The sequence below is a fragment of the Orbicella faveolata genome, unplaced genomic scaffold (assembly GCF_042242905.1).
Source record: "Orbicella faveolata isolate gen_17 unplaced genomic scaffold, um_ofav_v1 contig_13, whole genome shotgun sequence".
Classification (NCBI taxonomy): domain Eukaryota; kingdom Metazoa; phylum Cnidaria; class Anthozoa; order Scleractinia; family Merulinidae; genus Orbicella; species Orbicella faveolata.
Genome location: NW_028301540.1, coordinates 10,612,071 through 10,636,385, shown reverse-complemented (window position 1 = coordinate 10,636,385; position 24,315 = coordinate 10,612,071). Strand labels below are relative to the sequence as shown.

General features: G+C 39.2%; 1 protein-coding gene and 1 pseudogene across 1 annotated transcript; one reads left to right on the top strand and one right to left on the bottom strand.

Moving 5' to 3' along the window:
• The first annotated feature begins 11,067 nt into the window (after positions 1-11,067).
• LOC110055203 (putative N-acetylated-alpha-linked acidic dipeptidase) lies at positions 11,068-17,890 on the top strand. The gene is made up of 5 exons (XM_020761572.2): positions 11,068-11,548; positions 13,555-13,768; positions 14,528-14,725; positions 15,227-15,521; positions 15,890-17,890. The coding sequence occupies exons 1-5, from the start codon at positions 11,250-11,252 to the stop codon at positions 17,179-17,181; spliced, it is 2,298 nt and encodes a 765-aa protein (XP_020617231.2). The 5' UTR covers positions 11,068-11,249; the 3' UTR covers positions 17,182-17,890.
• Positions 17,891-19,482: 1,592 nt separating this feature from the next.
• Positions 19,483-23,881, bottom strand: LOC149114944 (uncharacterized; annotated as a pseudogene).
• Between the last annotated feature and the right edge of the window lie 434 nt (positions 23,882-24,315).

Sequence of the window (24,315 nt, the reverse complement as noted above, 5' to 3'; positions counted from 1 at the left end):
CCCTACCCTGGAATCATAATGTCGTATTTTAATTCAAATGTCCCAGACAGGATGTCATAAGCTGTATTTACTTATCGCCTTAAAAAGCCCCAGCTGGAATCTCCTTGCCTGTAGCGCTGCACATATACGATTTCCCTTCGTTGGGTACTGCAAAAAATCTACAGATATTATCTTAAATAACTTTGGGGGGTCACCTGTTCGTAACTGAACACCTCGAAAGAGCAGCAGGAAAAAAAGAAAATTTAAAGAGTAGGGTCCTAGATAACTCATCTCCAAAAAATAGTATTTTTCAGAAGCTTTCAACGCGTGTTGCTTCAAGACGTAAGACATGATAAGATACGTTGACCAGAATCGCTTCAATTTTCTACAAACACAACGCAGGGCTACAAAGTAACGCCAGATATTGTTTAATGCTCTTTTTTTTTTTCGTGATTTCGGCATTATTTATCGTCCTATGCAAACTCCTCTATTTTCAAAATGTCATAAATAGGCAAATATTATATATGATCGGCCGCGGGTTACTGCATTATAGCGAATATATTGGTGATGTCATTTGTTGATATTTATGTGCCAACCTGCTCAAACCAAGGAATTTTTCTGCCTTCATTGCCTGGAAATTTGATAACAAAAAAATAGTGTTTGTAACACAAATATCTTCCCTATTCGTAATAGTCGACATAAATGTGTTTCATTTATAATGCGAATAATCATGGCATCCGCCAGGGGGGAGCCACTGGAAAGAGGACAACTCTTAGAATTTGGTTCGTCCAAATAGTTGAATATTTGGGCCAAAATGATTTTGAAAATGAGAGCCACGTTATGAAATATTTAGGACTTTACGATATTATACTGCCAGGCTGTAGTACGGCCGCAGAGAGCGAAGAACACTTCCGGTGACGTCATGAAGCGCGTTCCACCAAAACTTTCCTGCCGTAGCCTTGCCTTCTACTACTGGAAAGTGTCTGGTTTCACGTACTCTTCACTACGTGAGTATAAGCCCGCTGTTTACTTCTCATTTTAACGCTTTTTCACTGTTTGAACAGTCAAGTTCAAAGATTAAGTACTCAATCATCAAAATCCTTTCTAAGACAAATTTTTCTTTGTAATTTCTATAGGAGAATTGAACGATTTTTAAATCGTTTAAAAATACCTCCTTCGTGACCGACAGTCATGTTGGTACCGGGACGAAAAGCCCAAAATAAGAAAGCTTCGTATGTTCTAAGCTGAGCTAGAATTGTTTACTGCTGTTCAAAATGTATTTAATTAGAATCAAAAGTTCTGTATTTTCCGGCTTAACACGTTGTACGAACACCTTGTCCGCGTTGAACAGAACTTCTTATCAGTGTTTTCTTTTGTGGTTGGAATTACAGGCAGTTTTAAAAGGCAAATCTAAGTTCTTGGAGATGTAAGACGGATACAGAGGAAAACATAAAATGTATTAATCAAGCCTATGCCTCATGACAGTAGAATAGAGTCCCTGGATTCCTTGAACGAAGCCAGTTTTGCAAAGGCACACCGTTGCCGTACAGCGAAACCCTGGGGGAGCGGTTTTTTTGTTTGCCCTGCCGGCTTTTCTACCTTCCTTCTCTTTTTTTTACCCAAAATAAGGGGGAGGGGGGGGGGGTGCCGAACCTCCCGCGCCCCTCCCCTAGATCCGCCACTGGTCTGCTAACATAGCAATATGGGCATAAAATCCCCAACGAAGTGGTAGTTGTTGAATGATTAATGAATTTTGTTACTTGTCGGAGGTGCATTCCTTTCAAAGCATGGGCCTCAACGGGTATAACCATTTCAAGTTCAATGGTTTCAAGGTCTTTAAAAAATCGCTATTGTAGCGGCTCACCACGGACTTCTGGACCTCAAGAAATACTTTATTTCCATGTTATAATAATAATAATAATAATAATAATAATAATAATAATAATAATAATAATAATAATAATATTTAGTGAGGGAATCCAACTCGCCAAAGGCGGTTTTCAGTGGAGCCCTCCCAAATAAAAATCACCTAAAAATGTTCCCAAGTATACTCACCCTGTGTTCTTTTCCAATAGCTAATTTGTACCTAAACTGACATAACAACTATATGGAAATACTTCTGGTTTCAAAACTATTAATTATTTACTGCATTGATGACTTGTTTCTGACCTCGCCATTTCCAGTCATTTCCTAGTCACAAGTTGAGATAATGTCAAGCGTCCCGAAAGCCTCGATGTAAAGCAAAAGACAAACAAATCGAGCGATACAGGACACGAGTTTCCGTTCAGTGACAAAAACGCATTGGAGCTTTTAAACAGCATTTGATCGATTTCCACGGTTTGAAAGGTTTGTCCAACAACAACAACAACAACAACAAAAGCAACAACTTTATTAACGTGAAACCTTTTACTAATTGGGGACACCTAAAAGTTAAGATTAAGGTTCAATTTACAGCATTAAAAGTTGAGATTAATGATCTATTTACAACTGCTTAACATTAAAATAAAAAGTAGGGATCTATAAACAACATTTGGACGAACTAGGACTAACGTAATCGATCAAAAAATTGATCTGGGCTACTATATAAACATATTACATGTCTTAGAGTAAGTTGGCAAAATTTATCTTCATTTCATCCGTGAAAGACCAAGACGACCTCCAAAAGAAAAAAGTTAACACTTAAAAATGCAAAAGTTAATGTTACCTTCAGTTCAATCCATAGAAGAAATGTCCTCTTCAACTCGTTCTTCAACCGTCAAAGTTATTCCCCTTTGGGACCTTCTGGGTACAGGTATTAATTAGTTCCATGTATTTGTGAACAAATATTTCTTCCATCATCAATCAGAGAAAAGCAGAAGAAATTTTGTTCTCCACCACCGTGGGAATTTGCACAAATATTCTAGCTCCACCGTAGGACATTTTCAGCATTTTCAAAATTAAAAATGCATGATAAATGCCCGGGGCATGGGGGACGGGGAACGGGGGACAGTAGGCAGGGGATGGGGACAAGGGAGGGGGGACGGGGACGGGGGTAGGGAGACGGGAGATGGGGGACGGGGGAAGGGGGACGGGGGACGGGGGACGGGGGACGGGGGACGGGGGACGGAGGACAGGGGACGGGACGGGGAACGGGGAACGGAGAGTTTGAATTAAAAAAAGTGATATATGAAGGCTTCGGTTTGAGATTGCAACGGAAAGCTTTTTACGTTTTTGCCAGACGTAAATAAAAATGCAAGATTGCTTGAAAACACTGAACTGTTATTAAAATAATTTTAGTCGAGGAATGTGATCAATGCGAAATTCAATCCTCGACACATCGCTTGTACGACAAATTGAAATAAGCTTACTGTTAGGTAACCAAACTGAATTCATGCCAGTTTTAGTTTTTAGGCCTGCCTTTGCAGAAATATTTAGTGGCGAACAGTGTTTAGATATTGGGCTGATAGTTGCCCTTGGAAATGTTATGTTTTGTAAAAAGAAACTGATGCAATATACAGTACTACTATTATTTTTTTTAGTCCATAAAATGTCGCCGGCAACTATGCGCCCACCATCCCTCGACAGACACACTCCATTACAAAAAATAAAGCTGTACCATGCCAAAAAAGGCTAGTCTACACTCGCTAATAGTCTTTACAAAATACTTCCGAAGTGTCTGCGGGTGAATATGCATGGAAAAACGTTCGTCGTTTCCGTTCCATGTGTGAGACCTAAATACATGGATAGGGAGAGTTAACATGAACACTCCATTGTATGAAATAAAAGCTGTACAACCTCTAAGCATGTAAAAAGTTTGAATATGTAGGGTTTAATACTTCTTTTTAGTGTAGCAGGCGTGTCTACAACAGAATATATTATTTTTTGTGCATTTAAAAACTTGTTCTTGGCAAATCTTTCTAAAACGTAACAAAAATCGATATAAGAGCAGACAGTGCGGTATACGAACATACACAGATCACAGTCATCGTTGTCCTTTATAATTTTGCTCACAAACGAATCAAAAGGGTGCGGATCAGACAGCTTCATCCAGGGATTTTCGTATTTTGGGAGCATGATGTCTAATAAGAGTATGATTGCTGAGTAGATCTTGTACTTGGGTTTTACAGCTTCATCTTTTTCCTAATATCTCGCGCGTTTTCTCGAGGACATCAGATTCATCAGGAGGGAGAAGTTATGTAGTGCATGCAGTTGGAATCCGCATGTCTTGGATTCGTCTGTTTGCATGCAGATTCGTATGTTTGCAGAATTTTAGCAGCTCGCTGTTTGTAATATTTTTAATCGGCTCATGAATGAGACAGCACATATCGATTTCGCTCAGGTTTACTAGCTTTTTTACGGCAGTGCCTCGATTTGTTGGTCTTGAATGTAAAATAACACTTGGTGAAAATAATGCGATTGCTGAATACAGAACAAAAGGTGCAATAATAAGAAGCAGGATACGTTGGTATGAAAATGGCGAAAAAAACACTAAATATTTTCTGAATATGGAAAAAAGACAACATTGTAAATCACACATTTCAAAGCTTAAAACAAACGACGATAGCGAGATCAACGATCTAAAACAATCCTAGAACAATGAAAAATGTTCTATAAAAACCTATATACTGTGGCGCACTGTAATCACTCGAATTATAAACTATTATTTAAAAATTCAAATATTGCTAAACTCGAAGCAACTCAACAAGAGGAACTTGAGCGTCCGCTTCTCAACGAGGAGTGCTTTCTCATATTAAAACAGTGTTCCAAAAATAAAACCCCAGGAACAGGTGGCCTTTCTGTAGAATTCTATTCGCGATTCTGGTCTTTGCTAGGAGAAGAAATGGTCTCAACTACGCATATGAACACGGACAACTGAACATAACGCAAAAACAGGGCATTATCAAGGTGATACCAAAAAAAGGAAAGACAAGTCGTTCCTTGAAAACTGGAGACCCTTAAGCTTACTCATTGTTGATTACAAAAGCGCTACCAAAGTTATAGCACACAGGATTTCGAGTGTTCTTCCAACCACTGTCAAGGAAGACCAAACTGAATATGTCATAGGCCGGTACATCGGTCAAAATATAAGGCTAATCACAGACATCATGAAGGTAACAAAACTAGAAAGTATACCTGGTTTGGCCATTTTTATTGATTTTAAATAAGCATTCGGTACGGTGGATTGGAACTTCCTCTTCAGGGCGCTGCAGGCACTTAATTTTGGGCCATGCATTCAAAAGGTGGATTAGAACTTTTTACACCGATTGCTCCAGCTGTTTTATTAACAGTGGATTCGCATCTGAGTTTTTCAAACTGGAGAGGGGTGTCCGTCAAGGCTGTCCGCTCTCAGGCTCTCTCTTTGTTCTATGCGCGGAACGTTTAGCTAATGCCATTAGAAATGACAACACCATCAAATGAATAAAAATTCATGACAAAGAATTTAAATTATCCCAGTATGCTGATGATACAACTGCCTTTGTTTCAGACACGAAATCTGCAACAAATTTATTCAAACGTTTGTCAAACATTCAAGAATGATCTGGCCTAGAAATAAATAAAAGTAAAACTGAAGAAATGTGGTTAGGCACAAGCCGCAAAAACACAGCAAAACCCCTGGGAATTGCTTGGTCAGCTAACTCTATACTCGCACTGGGAATTAATCTCTCGTATAATGATGAAATTGTTTACAATAAGAATATTGAACAGAAACTAATCAAAATGAAAAGCCTCCTTAACTTGTGGTATCCTAGAAACCTTACACTTCATGGTCGCATAACGATTCTAAAATCCTTAGCGATTTCCAAACTCGTTTATAACACATCTGTCCTAACTTTTCCAACAAAATTCACCGCCATGGTAAATCAAGCAATTAAACAATTTGCATGGAAAAAGAAAGCTAAAATTAAATACGGAACAATCATAGGGCCGAAAGAGCAGGGAGGGCTAGACATGCCGGATTTTCAAATAATCAATGAAGCGCTTAAAGTTGTTTGGGTAAGAAGATTAAGTGACAGCAATGGAACCGCAAGTTGGAGTCATATCCCTCTTTTCTATCTACGACCAGTAGGTGGTCTGTTTCTTCTGCAGTGTAATTTTGACTTAAAGCTATATAAGTTGATATACCGATTGATTATTACAGAGAAACTCTGTGCGCCTGGCAAAAAATTAACTGCAGCACTCCTAATACCAAAAAGCAGGTATTAAATGAAATTGTTTGGAACAACCATCACATTAAGATAGAAGGATATTCCATTTATTACAAAAAAATGGCACGATGCTGGATTAACGAAAATTGAAGACTTTTTTCAAGGTAACAGATTCCTAACTTTTGAGGAATTCTGCGGCAAGTTCAAAATTAAAACAAACTTCTTAAACTATTTCGGTCTATGCCACGCAGTCCCTAAAAAATGGATCAATATTCTCAAAGGAAATGGTACTGAACCTTTGGAAAAACGTTCGGAGAAGGATGAGGTATCTTTAGATAAACTCTCTTGTAGATCAGCAACTAAATTCTTTGTTAAGAGTAAATTCGTTACGCCTACAGCTGAACGAAGGATGAAAGAAGCCAGTCTAAAAGAACATACAATACAACTCATTTATAGCCTTTCGTTTAATGTTACCAAAGACACTAGACTCGCCATTTTCCAATGCAAAATAATTCATCACATTCTACCCACAAATTCGACACTTTTTAGTGACTCAATCAAGGAACATGATAAATGTCACCTCTGTGGAGAAAGACAAACGCTAACCCATCTTTTTGTTACCTGTTCTGAAGCTCGGCTTTTTTGGTCTCTCTTTACTAACTGGTTGAGCTCCAAAAACGGAGATAGGATCACTCTCGATAAAAATGAAATAATATATGGCGTGACAGATAACTTCGCTCGTTATCTTGGCTTAAACCTCTGCATGATTATAGCCAAATATTATTTATATACTGCCTCAAGAAAAGAAGAAGAGTTTTATTTCGATGCTTTCTTAGCGATTTTGAGAAACAAAATTAAAATTGAGAAACATAAATCTAAGTCACAAATTAATATGTCAGAAAGCCTCCTATTGTAGCTAACCCGCTACGTGAATGTAATGTAAGATTTTAACAAATTATAAATAATTAGAAGTTTAAGCATTTAAACTGTGGTTAATGAGCTCTGTAGACTACATTGTAGCTGTCATCTAAGGTTGTCACCAGCTCTGTTATCTTCCACCTATTAGCCATTGTGCAATAACCTTAGGTCAATGTCCAATGCAACCCAATAGTTTTACCATATGGGAAATCATACGACAAAGCTCCCAGTGATCTTCCACCATGCCTTCATGTATTTCAGCATGCTATACCCCTTCCAACTCCTTCAATCCCCAGTGAGTAAAATCCCATTGTTTTCTGACCCTGTCCTAGTTGTGAGCTAGTATTCAAGCTAGGCCGTTCTCCGCTTTCCCCTCCCCCCCTCCCTGTACTGGTAGCTTTGTCCTTTCCCATCTTTTTCCTCCATGTGGTTGTAATTACCTTTCGTGAGAAGGTGGCTTTCGCCTGCTGAACCTTCTCGGCTTATTCACTGCCACTTTCTATTTGTTATATTGTGTGTAAACCATAGCTGCTTAGTCAATAAAGGTTTGGTGGCAGGGAAGTGCAACCTAGGCTGCACTTTGCCCCACAGTAAGTGCTATGGCCACCCTTGGAAATAGGTCCGGATCTCTCCAGGATGATGTCATCGTACCACCTGACCTATTGACCTCCCAGAGGGGCACCCCCTCTTCTGGTCCATCCTATGTTACTTCCAAGGAAATAGGTCCGGATCTCTCCAGGATGGTGCCATCGTACCATCTGACCTATTGTCCTCCCAGAAGGGCACCCCTCTTCTGGTCCCCTTAGTAACATAGGTTTCCTTAGAGAAGCCGCTACTCTAGGGGAGATAGGCTCTGTCTTCCTTGCCACCCATGTTTTGCCACCATAATCAGTGTTTTGTTTCTGTTTCCTGTATCTACTTAGCAAAAGGGGAGGGGGGGGGGGTTGCAATCTTGTTACCCATATAAATATCCTCACTGGTACTGATAGATCTGCCCCTCCCCCTGTGCGGGTGTGGCTTTAATAATTTACACTAAATTGCACACCAGCAGGGTCTCATTAATGTTAGTATTGTAAGTTTTGTTAGTATCGTTAAATTGTAAGTTACGTTAACATTGTAAGTAGTCGGTAATTTTTGTATGTAATGTAATGTAAGTTATTGTATTAAAAAAAAGCACTTGGTGTTTATACCAAGTAGCTTAGTAATCCTGAGTAAGATGTCTATCTGCTTTCTTGACTTATCACATATCCATGTTACGTGGAATTGGCTGAAGGACATTATTGTGGTATACGTTTCTTAATAATCGCTGCTTTCTCCTTGATCTTAAGATCCCTTCTTGCCTTGGAAAGTTTTCAAGCGGGTTGCACTTTTCGATAAAGTAGCCGACTTAAGCGTCTTAAACATCAGGCAATGGTGAACACCGAACCGATGTATTTATTAGCCATGACTGCTAAATCGGTTACAATATATTTCAAAATCCCACTAACCTCAGTATGCATAAAAACATGCACAAATTATGAAGTACTCAACCCAGCAGTGGTAAGATGTATGGTTGTGAGCTCCTTCCTTTAAAAGAAAAAATTAAATTTCCTCCTTGCGCCGAGGCTTCAGACTTGCTCTTGTAAAAACTGCGTTGGTATGTGACACCTTATACAGTATGAATTTTGTTTTGGTATGTGCAGCAATGGATCATAGATTTCACATTTTGGTATGAAATTGTCCAAATTTCCTTCTGGTGTTAAACTGTTGAAGAGAACCAGAACCGCAAACGGTTCTACCCTCTTTACTTCGGGCTTCAAATATTGCGCAAAAAAAAAAGAGAAAAAGGGGTCAGAATTGTATAATCGGGTTGCACAACTACGACAAATTCCGAGTAGATAGTCCCCTACTGCACTGGGATCGTAGGGCAATATTTTACAACAATAGCGTGCCTGTTGCACACCACATATCAGTCTGTAGTATCTTTACTGATTGCTAGCAGCAGTTTGTCTTGTACGTTATCTGTTTTAGACTGTTCACAGTCCCCTATTTTTCCGTGAGATCGTAGATGTCGATCGTTGAGCTCGACGGGCCGCCATCTTGATCTCTTGATGTGAGCGAAACTGGAGAGAGTACAAATTGCCCGTGGGTAGGGGTGGTGGAGGGCACAGCTGGCGGAAAAATATTTCTGCCCCGTCACCCCCAAGCTATTAATACCAACCGCCACTACCCACGGGCATTTTGTACTCTCCCCAGTTTCGCTCGCATCAAGAGACCAAGATGGCGACCTATCGAACTCAACGATCGACATCTACGATCTCACGGAAAAATAGGGGACTGTGAACAGTCTATATCTGTTTTAAAACTGTGATGTGTTGTAAACACTTCAGAGATATTAAAAGCTCATCAGTTGGTAGAGCACCAAGGAACTCGCCCAGACACCTCCTACGTTACAGTTTTCCGGGGCTTGACCCTTTCACTTACGCAAAATTTAATGTGGTTTTAATCTGTGATTTTAGTCTGGAAATAGCGCCGTAAAATGTGAGCATTCAAATGGAATCTCTTTCGTGTGTCTCTGTTCGAGATGGATCAAATCCCTCTGGGTGGTAATGCGCGTGTTTACTTTAACGTTAGTATCGGATGAATCCTACTGTGCGACTCTAGTAGTGTTCTTCTACTCGAATGCAAGCTTTCGTGCTTCTGCTTGGATGTTTTTCTAAGATAATTGCATGTATATCTAAACTAAACATTGTGTAAGCTCATAAAAGATATCGGCTCCGCCCATCGGCCGACGGTGTTAGAGATAAACACAAGACCATAGGCAAAGAAGCCGGCCAGTGCCTCACAAACATGCACCTGGCGCTGCGAGATTTGAGGATATAAATGCTGAATATTTATAACGTCGAATTCATAAACAAAATCCCAGATAGAGGAAAGGTGCATGGCTTTGATTTTAATGAAGGTGGGAACGCCGTAAGAGGAATGCTGCAACATGAATACCTTAAATACAGAGCTGTCATAACATCTATTCTTAGTTTGACAAGACGATACGTCTGTTGTCAATACATGGGTGGTGGCATCGTTTCTTCTCTATCCTGTTTATGTTGGTTATTGTACAATATAAATTCCCTCTGATGTGTATCTATCTTACAACAAAAGTTAAGTAGCAGGCTGGACGTGGAGGTAAAATAAACATAAACACACAAGGTGTAAACAGCCAGAAATGGAAATCGGTCAAAGAAAAGGACGGGTCCTTAATCTCTTTTAAAATAACCCGGCATAACAGAAGCTCTCCTTAAAATATAAATACGCTTTTCAGAGAATGGGAGAGAAAGAAAATAACATCACCAAATCGGCAGAAAGTGTCTTGATGTAGCCCTAACTTCTCAGAAAGAACTTAAAAGGATTTTATGCTCATTTATCAGGAGAACAAACATCTTAATCCAGGACAAGAGGGTCAAGTGCTCGCTTCTGTGTACAGGCTGATAATCTTTACGTTAATGCTCGAAAAATGTGTTTTCCTTTAAAAATATTTGTAATCACTCTACAGCAGCACGTTAATCTTCCTGGATACGGGATAAGGAGTAACTTGACCAATGTGGTGTGGGTTTCAATGGTCTCTTTTCATTCCTGATTTTCTAATGAAAGCAAAGGTGAACCTTTTGTCCAGATTAATATATCCGGCAGATGTCGACAGTTCCTTAGTATTCAAAGGTATGGAGAAAATTTTCCCACATATGCACAACCTTTTTGTTTTGGTTCAATTTGTCAACATGTATTTACGTTCGTTAGACGTAATAGTATATACCCAGTCAGTATCACGCACTTTTCCATGGCATCTGCTGAGTCTTCCTTATATGATTACAACATTGATTCTCTTTTCATGAACAGACCGTGACCGTCGTTTTCCATTAAGTAGCTTATATATTTACATGCCGGACTAATTCGATACGCGTGTTTTAAAATGGGCCAATAAATAGTTACAGCTACAATGAGTGCCCCCAGGAGAAATATTTTTAATTAAAACATATGAAGTGGCACCATACATTCCAAATGAAGTCATTTGTTTTTGTTGGTTTTTTTTTTAAAAATGACAGAATTTGTTATTTGTTTCTTTTGACACCCACCGCTTGCATGCAACTGATCTGATTTCATTTCTCGACTGGTGGTATTTACTGCAGGGCAAGTCTCGATTGCTTGTGGAGCTCCTGTGCGATACCAAGATTTATTGAACGGGCTCTATCCCGAATGGAGTTGACTAGTTCAAAACTGCGTCTTGCGTCTTCGGTTTCTTCCGATATTTCATTTAAAGGATCTTATCTCAAAAAGCGACAAATTATTTTGATCGTTGTATTCGTGGGTTTGATTTCAGCCTCTGGAGGTTTTCTTCTTGGCTATTTCTTGAAAGCAAACAAGACCAACAACGAAGACGGCTCGTCGAAAACCAGCTGCGATGATCAACGCAGTCGTTACCAATTCAACGTCACCAAAGCCTTTAACCAGTTTGAAGAGGACGTCAGCACATCGGAGTTGAGAGAAAACGTGAGGTGAGTTGACACTTTCGTAATTTTTGATGGTATTTATAGTAATTACATTTAAAAAACCAATATTATTAACGAAGAATTGTTCCCTATACGTTGGCGGCTCCGTTTGTCGGTTTCATTTGTCTGAGCTGGGCAGACATTAACAGGAAGGAATTCTGCCTTGATTGGTTTCCCCCTTTTGAATTGCTTTTTGGTTTTGTTTTCTTAATTAAAGAATCATTACAAAACGTAGCCTGGGGAAAAAGAGAGATTTTTTCGTCGGTCTAAAGAGGAAAATAGGTAAATGTTTATAAAGCGCTTAATTAGAGTATTTTAGAAGAATGGCACAACTACTATGAGACCTATGAAGCTGTGAAAATTTCGAAATTTGAAACGATTATCAGTGAAATGAAGTGTACCATTGTCGCTTTCGTATTCCTACACTGGAATGAGACATGTTAAACAGAAAAGATATTCTGGCTTGATTGGTTCCAACTTTGGCTTGTTTATTTTGTTTTCTAAATTTTAGAATAATTATTACATGTAGCTTGGGAGAGCGGGAGAAAATAAGCTAGTGCCTCTTTTTTTCGAAAGAAATAAAATACGAATTATCCGCCGTAATAGGGAAAGAATTTAAAAGCCATTGTCATGGCTGTGAAACGGTTGTCAGCGAAATGAATTTTTTTTTCTAGTTTCGTATTTCGTAGACTCAAACACTGCGATTACCATGGTTTCACAGAATATTGAAGGAAGTTGAAGAACCCATCCTTTTCCGGGAGGTCAATAAGGAAATATTTCGTGCATGAAAGATTGCATGACTGACCTAACATGCTCTTCAGGGATTCGGCTTAACTCGAACAAAAATTTCAAATTGATTTCACAGTTATTTCATGGGTTTTATGTGGTTAACTGACTACACAAAGGAATTGACATTTTATCACCCTGAAGAAGGACCTGGTCTTACACGTATCATCAAAGGCACTATCAACCATACATGTACCGGCCACACTGAGATGATGAGCAAAATTCACATTTGCGAAAACTCTCACAGCTGTTAGTATACGAAGTTTAGTAACGAAATTTATTAACGAGAAGTAATGGGTGTATATTTATGGGCTTAAGAGGGATGCCTTCCGTTTCGTAAATGCTCTGACAGAATTCAACTCAATATAGCCCCTTTGCACGACCCTGTCACAAGGTAGAAAATCAGCCATGCTGGACCACATGTTATAAAGTGGGAAAACCATACATAAGAAGGACCTGAACCATATTAGACATTTCACGATTTTATATAAGGTAACAATGGTTTACCTGCGGTTAGTTCCAGTCATGTTTGCTCGCGGTTAGTTCCACCCCGGTTAGCTTGCCGTGACCACCCAGGTTTGCTTGCGGCTAGTTCCATTCACATTTGCTTGCCGTTATTTCCATCCCAGTAGTTCCATTCAGGTTTGGCTGCAGTTATTTCCACCCGGCTAGCTTGCGGTTAGTTCCACTCGGGTTTGCTTGTGGTAAAGTTCCATTTTGCGGCTGGGGCTTGGGCGACAGTGTATTTTGCTTCCAGTATGTGTAGTACCTGACTACCATTTTCGGCAAATCATTACTTCTTTATTTATTTCAAAGAAACGGAAACTAAGTGTGGAATGTTATTTCTGAAGACACTGTGGTTGACGTTTTAGCTTCCTGAAAGTAGCTAGTCCCCTAAAGGCTGAAAGTAGCGGCGACTCTTTAAAAGGGATCAGCGCTTTTTTGTACTTGCGTACCTACAATCTTGGTCAGAATAAAAATAATGAAATAAAACCACCCTTCCCACCGAATCAATGACGAACTGGCACTAAACCCAAAACGCGCCATTTTTTCCATCCTTGGAATTGAGGGAGGGGTGTTCTTAATTTTTCATTTAAACTGTTCAAGATTGTAGCGAGATAATATCTTGCGTTACCTAATAACTGCGAAAGTCGCCTTCGGGTCATTTCTTAAACACAGTATATTGTATTATATTAAGTCTGACCTCGACTGTTGTTGTCCCTCAGATTATATTCTCAGAAGCCTCATTTAGCTGGAACCGAGAGGCAACACGAACTAGCTCAGGTACTGGCAGAAAAATTGCGTAAATACGGGATTGACGATGTGGAACTACCAAGTTACAAAGTGTTACTCTCGTTTCCAATAGAAGATGACCCAAACATCATATCAATCGTGGCAGAAAATGGGACAATAGTTACAAACGTCACGCAACAGATAACGGTGAGGCTGTTTTTCAACGTCTTGAACATTTAATACATTTCTCCCTGCAATATCTGAAACACTTACAAGCTCTTCCCGCCCATGAATGCTTCGGCACGTTTTTGATACTCTTCAATGACGCTGTGTGACTGAGTATCACTTCTGCCATATAAATCAAATAAGTTGGCAGGAGATTCGTAAATTGTTATTAAATGGCCTAAATAATCCTAGGCGCAGGTATTAAAGAGTTGTGTCTTTTTTGTGTTAGTATGGAGCTTCCAGGAACATTTTAAATGGAGAAGAATAGGGCAGAATTGAATCCAAGTTTGTTCCAAAAACCAAGGGAGTTGCTAAGGAAGTTATCTTGTAGAACTGTCCACAATAGGGTTCTCAGATCCCCCCAAAATTCCCAATCCCGTATCCCCCCGAACTAATTGTTGACCCTTTTGAATTGCAGAACAGAAATCGGGTGGACAATGAACTCATCTTAAGTAATCTCGGTAAACTTGGTTTGTTAACTAAATGATAAATGGCCAATCCAGGCGGAACTTACCACCAAGAATGTTTCCTTACCATTTGCACAAACCGGTTTCTCCGCCTACATGGCAAACAACCTTGACTACTAAACATGAAAGCTCTTTTTAATTATATGTAAGTGCATTGTAAAGAAAGAGAGCATGCCATCTACCAAGTGATATTGTTTTGATGTGACTCTAGATTTTTGTAGCAAGAATAAGTAATCAATGAAGGAAAGTGACATTATACTCTTGATCCACTTAGATAACACCTGGTCCTGGAATTAAGAACACGTCACTGTTCACGCCCTATACAGCTTATTCTCGCAATGGGACTGCCGAAGGTAAACTTGTCTACGTCAACCAAGGAACTCAAAAAGACTTAGAAGAGTTGGAAAAACGTAACATATCTCTTAATGGAACCATCTTACTTTCAAGGAATTATTTCGGTTTCTATAACACGGTAGGTACAGTTTTAGTTACATTGACTGTTATGTGAATCCTTGGATTCATGGGAACAGATTTTTAAGTCTTCTTTCTTTTTTTTTATGTGGACACTCCATAGAGGACACAGCGTTTTGAAAAGAGAAAATTATATATCCTCGTCATTTCTTGTCCGTTCAATTTTCTAAAATCTCGAAGTATATACGGGAATCCTTAAGAAAGATGAACGTTTTGAGCTAGCCTAGGGACAGAAAGGATAAATAGTTGTTTTTGGTTCTTTATAGATCAATTATCCCTTGATGTAATCTGAGACTCAAATCGCTAGGTCTCATTTATAGGCTGGAAAGACGTCTAGGCCTGGAGTCCGTACGCGTACTGTAAGGTGGTCCTATAAAGAGGGAGGGTAATTCAGTCATTTTGGAAGGCAGTAGCTTCCTAGAAATGCACATCTATGCTGATTCAATTCTTAGCTGGCTTGATTGGAGAACAATCAAATATTTTTTTAAAAATCTTCTCTTAGGCTCAATTGGCTGCCAGCAAGGGTGCTAAAGGGCTACTTATGTACCCAGATCCACAAAGATTCGCTCCGGATGGCCTTGGTCGGAGTTCAACTTACCCTCACGCGGCATGGCTCTCTTCTGAAGCAGTGCCACTTGCAGGGATTTATAGCGAGTTTGGAGACCCGTTGACAAAGAGCTTCCCTTCTCAAGAGGGAATCTATCAGAAGGCATTGAAGGATTGGAAAGATATTCTACCAATACTTCTACAACCCATCTCTTATGGCACTGCGCGTTTTCTCTTAGAGCAAGCTGGAGGCAAGTATTTTTTTTTCTCTCAAACATAATCCCCTGTACAGCTTGAGAGGCTATCTGTTTCTTGCAAGTCCGACAAACAGCAAAATATTGTACGCGCTACATTCTGTGGAAATGGGCCGCTTTCCCTCAGACTTGGAATCAAACTAGTGCCGCATGGATTTTACTTTAGTTGATTATTGGAAAGAATGCAAATAATCATCTTCGCGCCATCTCGAGGTCCTTTTCAAAATCTCTTTTAGTGCGAAAACTCCTCAGTGTTGATACGAGGGAAAGGGGAAGTTTCCAAGCTATTGGGCCGTTACCTTGATTAGAGTGTTGTTTGCAATTCAGTTTCTCATGAAATCGTATCGATTATTTTATTTTTGCAGGGGATGAGATACCTGCGGAATGGCTTAAACAACTCAACCTCACGTTGCGATTCAATCAAGGCTTTCAGAAAGAGAACCGAACAATCAAGTTAAGTATCAACAATCAGCTAGTTCAAAGGACAATTTATAATGTGATTGGCACCATTACTGGGCGGCTGGAACCCAACCGCTACGTTTTTCTAGGAAATCATCGGGACTCATGGGTTTACGGTGCCGCTGACGCATTGACTGGGATGTCGGTTCTGACAGAAACAGGCCGAGTCTTGGGACGGCTCTTGAATCAGGGCTGGAGGCCTCGGAGGACCATAAAACTGTGCAACTTTGGAGGAGAGGAATTTGGCTTGATTGGCTCTGTCGAATGGATGGAGGAAAACTCTTTGATCTTCAAGCAACGAGGTGTCGCGTACTTGAACACCGATGTTCCTGTTCAGGGAAATTACACTCTTCTGGCCCAGACAGGCCCGTTGCTCAGTAGTGTTATCTACAAGTGGACAAAAATGGTCAAGGTTCCTACTGAGGAAGGGAAGTACGAAACTATGTATGATGTCATGTTGAAGCGCGGACCGAAGCCCTCAACCTCGGGTGAACCGAAGCTATGGCCTTACCAGTTCTTGAGTGATTATATCCCTTTTTATTTCATGGCAGGTATACCATCTGCAGATTTCAGTTATTTCTTTGGTTATGACGAGGACAAGGGTGGTTGGCAACTTTATCCATCTTACCATACGCAAGAAGACACCTTTTACTGGGTGGAGCAATTTGCTGATCCAAAGTTTGAAATTCACCGTGCCATGACTTTACTTATGGGAGGCATGCTTTTGGATTTAGCCGACTCCCGTATCATCCCCCTGGACTTACCGCGGCTGAACCATTCTTTACATCAGGCGCAGTCTAGTCTTTTCTCTCTTTCTACTTCGTTTCCCAACGACAAACGTGTACTTGATGGGTTGTCGGCTGTCAACAGATCCCTTCGTGAGTTTGCCAGAGCGTGTGATTCTTTTGTGTCCGTAGTTCTTAAAACAAGCAACAAAGAAAAGGCAGAGTCGGTAACATTGCAGGCGCTAAACAACCAATTGACTCAAGTGGGAAAGGCTTTTATAGATTCCAGAGTGTCGAATCCCAACCCTGCTGTGTTTCAACATGTTCTCACTGCAGGCAAATTTAGCGGCGTCTCAAATGCATTGAACACTAATGACACCTCAAAGATTCAGGAACAATTGTCAATTGTATCGGTGGCCATTTCGACCGCCGCTAAGATCTTACAGCCTATAAGAATTCTTTCTGAGGAGTAATGTATTATATAAAAAAAAAGAAATAATATATGTCAGAGAGAAGTAACAGTAAATATACAGGTGTGAGGCAAAACATTTTTCAGATCTTCGGTTTTAATTAGCATTTGTAGAGTTTTGCAAAGGGCATGGCAAATTTTTATCATAACGAAAAGTTACTTCTCAGCTTAAAGAAAACAGTTAGTAGCTAGTAGCGAATGCCATTCGCTAGTAACGAATGGCGTAAAGAACGCAAAAGACAGGACTTCAAAATTTATAACCTATGGTTTTAAACACAGACATAAAGTTTAACTGGGCAATATCCATCGTATAATTTTATGTCCTTCTAGTGATCCAGCCTTTAAGCAGAAGCGAGGCTTCAGTTGTTTCTGTTTTTATACAAAACTTGCTACTTTTGCTACAAATGCGGTTATTCTCTGGCGGTATCATGTATCTAGTACCAAATTTCTATGATCACAAATCAACCCAGACCTTGCCTTACTACCGAAGCCTGGTTACACCTGATCGAAATGTCAAATAGTTTTATACTACTGACTACTTTATTTGCATATCGAAAATGGCAGGCAATAGACCTCAAAAGCATAATTCCTTTAACAGCTTGCTCTATAAATTAAAATGGCTATGTGTGGGTTGTGCGGGCCAGATGAAGTCATCTTGGATTTTACTTTTTTATGACTTAAAGAAAAGAGAAAAATAGTAAAAAAGACAAAAATATTCCAAAACAATAATTATCTGAGGCAAAAACTAACGATAGATAAATCCGACGTTTCGGCGACATCTTGGCGCCATTGTCAAGGGAAACTAATTAAATATGCGATTTCAAGAGTAACTAAGAGTTCAGAGTTTCTAATTTGCATAAGTTAGACAAAGACTTTAGCGCGAACTGAGTCTGATTGTACATTTAAACACGGTCGTAATTGTTTAATGAGTAACATCTCATTAATGAGACAATCAAACTTGTTGTGGCATTTTTTCAACACGCTAAAACAATTGCAAGTTTGATTGTCTCATTAATGAGATGTTACTCATTAAACAATTACGACCGTGTTTAAATGTACAATCAGACTCAGTTCGCGCTAAAGTCTTTGTCTAACTTATGCAAATTAGAAACTCTGAACTCTTAGTTACTCTTGAAATCGCATATTTAATTAGTTTCCCTTGACAATGGCGCCAAGATGTCGCCGAAACGTCGGATTTATCTATCGTTAGTTTTTGCCTGTATATGTTTATCTAAATCATTGTTGATTAGAATAATTATCTGCTAACAAAAACTTCAATGATGTTAAGAATACATGAAATAATTCATATTTGAACTGCGGTTGTAGATGAAAACGAAGAATGATCATCGCAGTAGATTTCCCAATTTAAGCAATAGGAAAGAAGAAGCCTGAAAAAAATTAGGGCTTCAACGCGATTCGAACCCGTGAACTCCGCGAATACCGGTACTCTAGAGCATCGCACCGGTATTCGCGAAGGTCGCGGGTTCGAATACCGTTGAAGCCCTGATTTTTTTCAAGCTTCTTATTTCCTATTGCTTAAATACTGTAGAGCATCGCACCGGTATTCGCGGAGGTCACGGGTTCGGATCCCGTTGAAGCCCTAATTTTTTTCAGGCTTCTTCTTTCCAATTGCTTAAATTGGAAAATTTACTGCGATGATCATTCTTCACTTTCAAAAACTCCAATGCCATTCAGAAAACTGGAAAAAGTACCATTAAAAAAGGACAACTGCGAGGGCAAGAGAAACAAAAAGAAAAGTGTAAATAGAGGTGATTAATAGCTTACATTATAAAGAGGCAAAGTTGTAGAGACATTAGAAATAGGAACACACTTGTGCTCTATAATTCGCTTTTTCTCAGCGTTTTGGTAACTGTGAATACGTATACAACGAATTATTATTATTAGTATTCATGGCACTGCTTGTGACGTTTTGTCAATCAGTGTCACAAGGTAGCCATAAGTATTAACAGCAGCACAATATATTAAAAAGTGGTGTTACACCAGTATTATTATAATCATAAAAGTTCTACATTAAAACAAATGGACTGTTAGTTATGTCTTCTTCATGATTTCGTTTGTTTATTTCCACGTTTTCCAAATCAAAAATGTTGGTTTTAACTGTCTTATCTTAACAGACTCCTCAGAAATGTTGAATACCATTGAAAATGGGAGATTTAAACCTCAATATCATTGCAGCATTATACCTTATTTTGAACCAGTTACCTCAAAGTCCTTATTTCCCGCACCCTTTGACCAATCAACTCTTGGCAGGTGATGAAAAGAAAGTTTCGAAGAGGCAAATGTCAACATTTATTGAGTTTTTATTTTGTTCAGTTACAATTACATTAATGATAATGTTTTCTGGCCAAGTTTTTATATTATCCCAAAATGCTTGTTTTAAACCCAGGTTGCAACTTACATGCACTACAAAATTCCTCATTTACATGTAGGGAGAGGTAAATGAGGATAATGACGGCCATTTACATGTTCAAATAAAATTTTAAACAATCGGGCATAACGCCTGGTGAGTCTTTGTACATTTCAAGCACTCGAGAAGCAAATTTTGTCAAGATGTTAACAAAATCTATATAAATCTCGGCAGAGCAAGGTTCTTCCGGGTTTTCATAGCATTTTATGAAGTTCTGAACACTGGAACACATTCTTACTCCGTTTTCCATATCTTGTTCCGTTTGAGGTGCACATTTGACATGGTTTTTGGCTGCACAGGGTGCAAAGTCGTCCTTGCCTGAAAATAAAAAAGTACTAATTAAATAAAATAAATAGTTAGTTTGGAAGCTTTTTAGGGAAACTTCCTAACTAAAGGTGCCACTTAACAGCACCTTACTAAAATGAAACGCCCATAAAATGGAGAAAAAGAAGAACTGCGATAGCGCGCGAATAAAACGTGATTATTATCGATCTGCAAACACTATGTAGCGTGAAAACAAGCGATTGCATTGGCTATGAGGTTATCGCAATAAAACAAACAACGAGGTGTGGTTAATCTCACCTGATATCCAACAGAAAACGAATTAATCGTTTTAGTAAATACTCCATAACGAATTTCTTTGCTTGTTTGACCAAAGACGGATAAAGTAAGCTCCATGCGCCATATACTGTAGTTGGAAATCTTGTGGCAGTAAATTTGCTTGGGTGTTACTTGTCCACGCGTCAAAAACAGCTACTTCTGAATGTTCTTATATACGTACCTACACCTGATAAGTGTTCTATGTGTAGGCGATATTTCTGGTCCGCTGATAAAATAGAAATCATATATGCATTATTCAATGGAGAATCAATATCTGAACGTTATTTATTTGGATTGAACTGACATTTTTAGCCTCGGCGGTTTCTTGCCTCATTTCAGAGCATCTGATGATACTCTTGACAATACTTGCTTTTAGATTTTTAAATTGTCGCGTGTGTACGGATGAATAATTTTCGATGGATAAAGGAATAATTCGTTAGAAAATATCACGTGGTCTGTAGTGGGTAAACAAACCGTCCAAGCTAAAAAGGTCTATTGATATTATATTCAAACACTGTATCTTTTTCTTTCGTTTCTATCGAACTCAAGAACTGTGAACTCTGTTTGAAGTTTTTCAAATTTCCTCTTACTAGATGTTGTATTCATAAAGACATTGCATACTAATAAACCTGCAATTAATCTCGTGTTTAAAACAATATTTTATTTCATACATACTGATATTTATACATGACAAAAAGCCCGCGTAAAATTCGTACGAAATACACAACCAGCCAATCAGAAAAGCGAATGACTGTGAGAATACATCGTTCGTCCGATCAGAGACACGAACTATAGTATTCCACAGTGGAGGGCAACAAGCACGCGGCTTTCTGCAAAGCAAAATGGAAGAAGAAGTGCCAAGATTTGCTCTCTTTGAAGGAAAAATAGATGACTTCATACATGAGCAAGAAAACGAAAACACGAGAGCAAAGACCGACAGAGACGTAAGCCTGATAAAAACCTTTCTTCAAAGGAAGGTAGAGCTCAGGAACGTTGAAGAAATACCTCCCGCTCAACTCAATGAATTGCTGAGCGAGTTCGTGCTCACTGTCAGAATCAAAGGTGTAAATTAATGCGAGCCCACATCACTGAGAGGGATGATTGACAGCGTTGAAAGATATCTCAAACGGAAAAACTATCAAGCTAGTATCATCAAGGATTTAGTGTTTGGGAAAACTGGCATAACGCTGTAGTGCAAGCAAAAACAGCTCAAGAAACAAGGGAGAGGCAACAAGCAAAAGGCGTCTCTTTCTTTGACAGAAGAGGAAATGAAGGTCCTGTACAACATAGGTCTTCTTGAAATGTGAAGTCCAGAAGCGCTTCTCAACTCTTTTTGGCTAAACAATAGCCTCCATTTCGGTCTTCGAAGGATTCAGGAAGATCACAATATGTGCTGGGTTGGTGTAACTCTGAATAAAACAGCGGACGGTGTCGACGTTTTAGACTACAACGAACGGCAAACTTAAACACAAACCGGCACCAATGTCTCTGATGTGAGGTGTTTTGCATCGAAAATGTTTTCCACAGACGGTAGTGAGAAAGACCCAGTCGCAGTGTACAAGCTATTCGCGCAGAAAAGACCTGACAGCATAAAAGGAGCAGAAAGCCCGTTTTATTTGGCAGCAGTAGACCACGCACTTAGAGCAAATCGTGGTTCAAAGGCAGCAAGGTCGGAGTTAACAAACTTGGCGCGCTGATGAAGGAAATGGCAGGGAAGGCTGGTCTAGAAAATCCTAAATTGAGAAATCACAGTGCTCGGAAAACAATGGTGCAAACTCTCAGTGACCCAGGAGTTCCACTAACGTACATAGCACAACTCTCCGGACACAAGAATCTTAACAACATCGAGAACCACAGTTCGCTTTCCACAAATCAATAGCAATCCATGTCAAACATGCTGGTGAACATATCCAGTGAAAAAGCTGCCAGCCTGCCCAATGCAGCAGCGAACAGTGATTTACCTTTGGAATTAAGAGCCCTGGCTCAGCCTCAGCAAAGCAGCAGCATCACAGACCACCAGTCCTTGGCGTTCTTTAGTGGAACAGTGATCCAAGGTGGAGAGTTCTCAGTTACAATTAACACTGTGAATCAATCGCCAAAAATAACCCACCAGAAAACAGGCCCTAGAAAAGACTCTGCGTCTTGTCCAGCGGTTCTGATGAAGATTAAAGGAGTGCTTTTTTTTTATACAAACTATTTTGTAAGAAATACCGTATTTTGATTTTTTTTAAAATAAGAGTTTCGCGTTGGTTATTTTTGAAACCGAAGTTGTCCAATTGCAAGTTTTCATACTTCATAATTGCAAGCAACTGCAATTTCGCGATGTCATTTATAAATTGAATTTTAAAAATATTAGTTATCTTTGTTTCTCTTTTAAATGTAGTCTCTCCGTCGGCAAGTTAGTGTGTAAACAAATAACAAACTAAAAAAAAAAAAAAAAACTTGCATAAAAAAACTCACTCGTTCGTTTTTTTTTTTTATGCATCGCAACGCGTGAATCGTTCGTGCGCACTTTCCATGGAATAGTCCCTATTTACTCAATCGCTGCGTTCGTTCATAGAACATTGTTTCTTCCAGTCAAAAATAATATTCATATCTTCTTGCCGTCGTGTAAGATTCTCTTTGTTTCATTGAGTAACATTAGTTATTTTATTAGTTAGTAGTTAGTTATTTTTACGAAACACATTTCATCGAAAATAAAATGTATGGTTTAAGTGAGTCGCGAAAAGGTCGATTAAATTGTGCTTAACCTTGAACGATGTTTTTCAAAGCCTCCAAGTTGTGGTGGAGACACAATTCCAGGGTCTTGTGCATTATCATTCTTTGAAGTATTATGAATCGAAAAGAATCGATAAACTCTCCTTGTGCACTGGGCGGAGGAGCTCAAACAATCAGCAAGGCGCTGAAAGTGAGAGAAATAATTACTTATTAATATCAATTTAGCGAGTCTGATAGAATAAACAAATATATAAATGAATTTGTCAATGTCATTTTGATTATCAATTCTGTGCTAAACCAAACGTATTTAAGAAAATGAAAGATTAATCACTTCCGTCACAAGAGGGCACAATTGCAATGTTCTGTTTAAGCGAGAACGCAAGTCAATGCAAGTCAATGTTACGTTTCCTTTGTCATGATGTTTGTATTGCTTTGCTGCACGAAAACTTTAAGCGTGCCCAAATTGTGCAAGCTATCGCGAGCTGAACGCGAGTCAAACTTGCACTGACTTGCGGTATTACTTGCACGAAGTTTTGGTAAAAGTAAAAATGTCGACGTCTGCGCTTGGTTCTTTGCTTGTACTGCTCAAAATGCATTATTTTTACTTTCACCTTCGAACTGCTTATGCTCGCGTTGGTGCTTTGGTTGATGGTTAGAGTTTGGTCTTTATGCGCTTATTATTCTGATCTATAGTTAGGTACCTGAAAGACGTCACAGTATACGCTCATGTTAGGATTATTAGGATAGGCGTCGAAGCCGGCCACAAAACCAACGTCGCACTGGTGAATATGCTCATATTCGCAAAAGAGATAAGGCATATCATTGAAGGTTTAAAGGATTGCTACAAAAAGTAGGAAATTTCGAAAGACATCTCTTGCGATCGGTATTATGGGCAGAATAGAGCTGGTCCTGTTGAAATGTGGTTTGGTGTAGGCAACGGATAATCGTTTCACTTCGTTTCACGGGCACTATTTTGTGAATTAATGCCAAAACATTGTTCCGTGTTCGTGTGCCATTTCCTAGGTTATCACAAAATGACATGTGAAACAACATCGCGCATTCTTTGGAGGTCAAGTAAATTGAGGCTTATGCTAGTCAATATGGGCTTATGCTACGTATTGCTTTATTTGTATTGCTTGACGTTCGTTTGTATGTTTTTTAAGGCTATAAAATGAGACAAAGACTAATGGGAAACACCATTACTGGAGTTGTTGACAAAAAATTATTGCCTTAGCTCCTCATTGCCTTAAACGACAGAATAGAGTTGGTCCTGTTAAGCGAAGAATCGTTTCACTACGTTTCATGAGCAATGTTTTGTGAATTAACGTTGTAAAAATAACGCATCTTTAGAAAGGTTGAAAACAAATAATAATAAAAAAAGAAGAAAAGAAC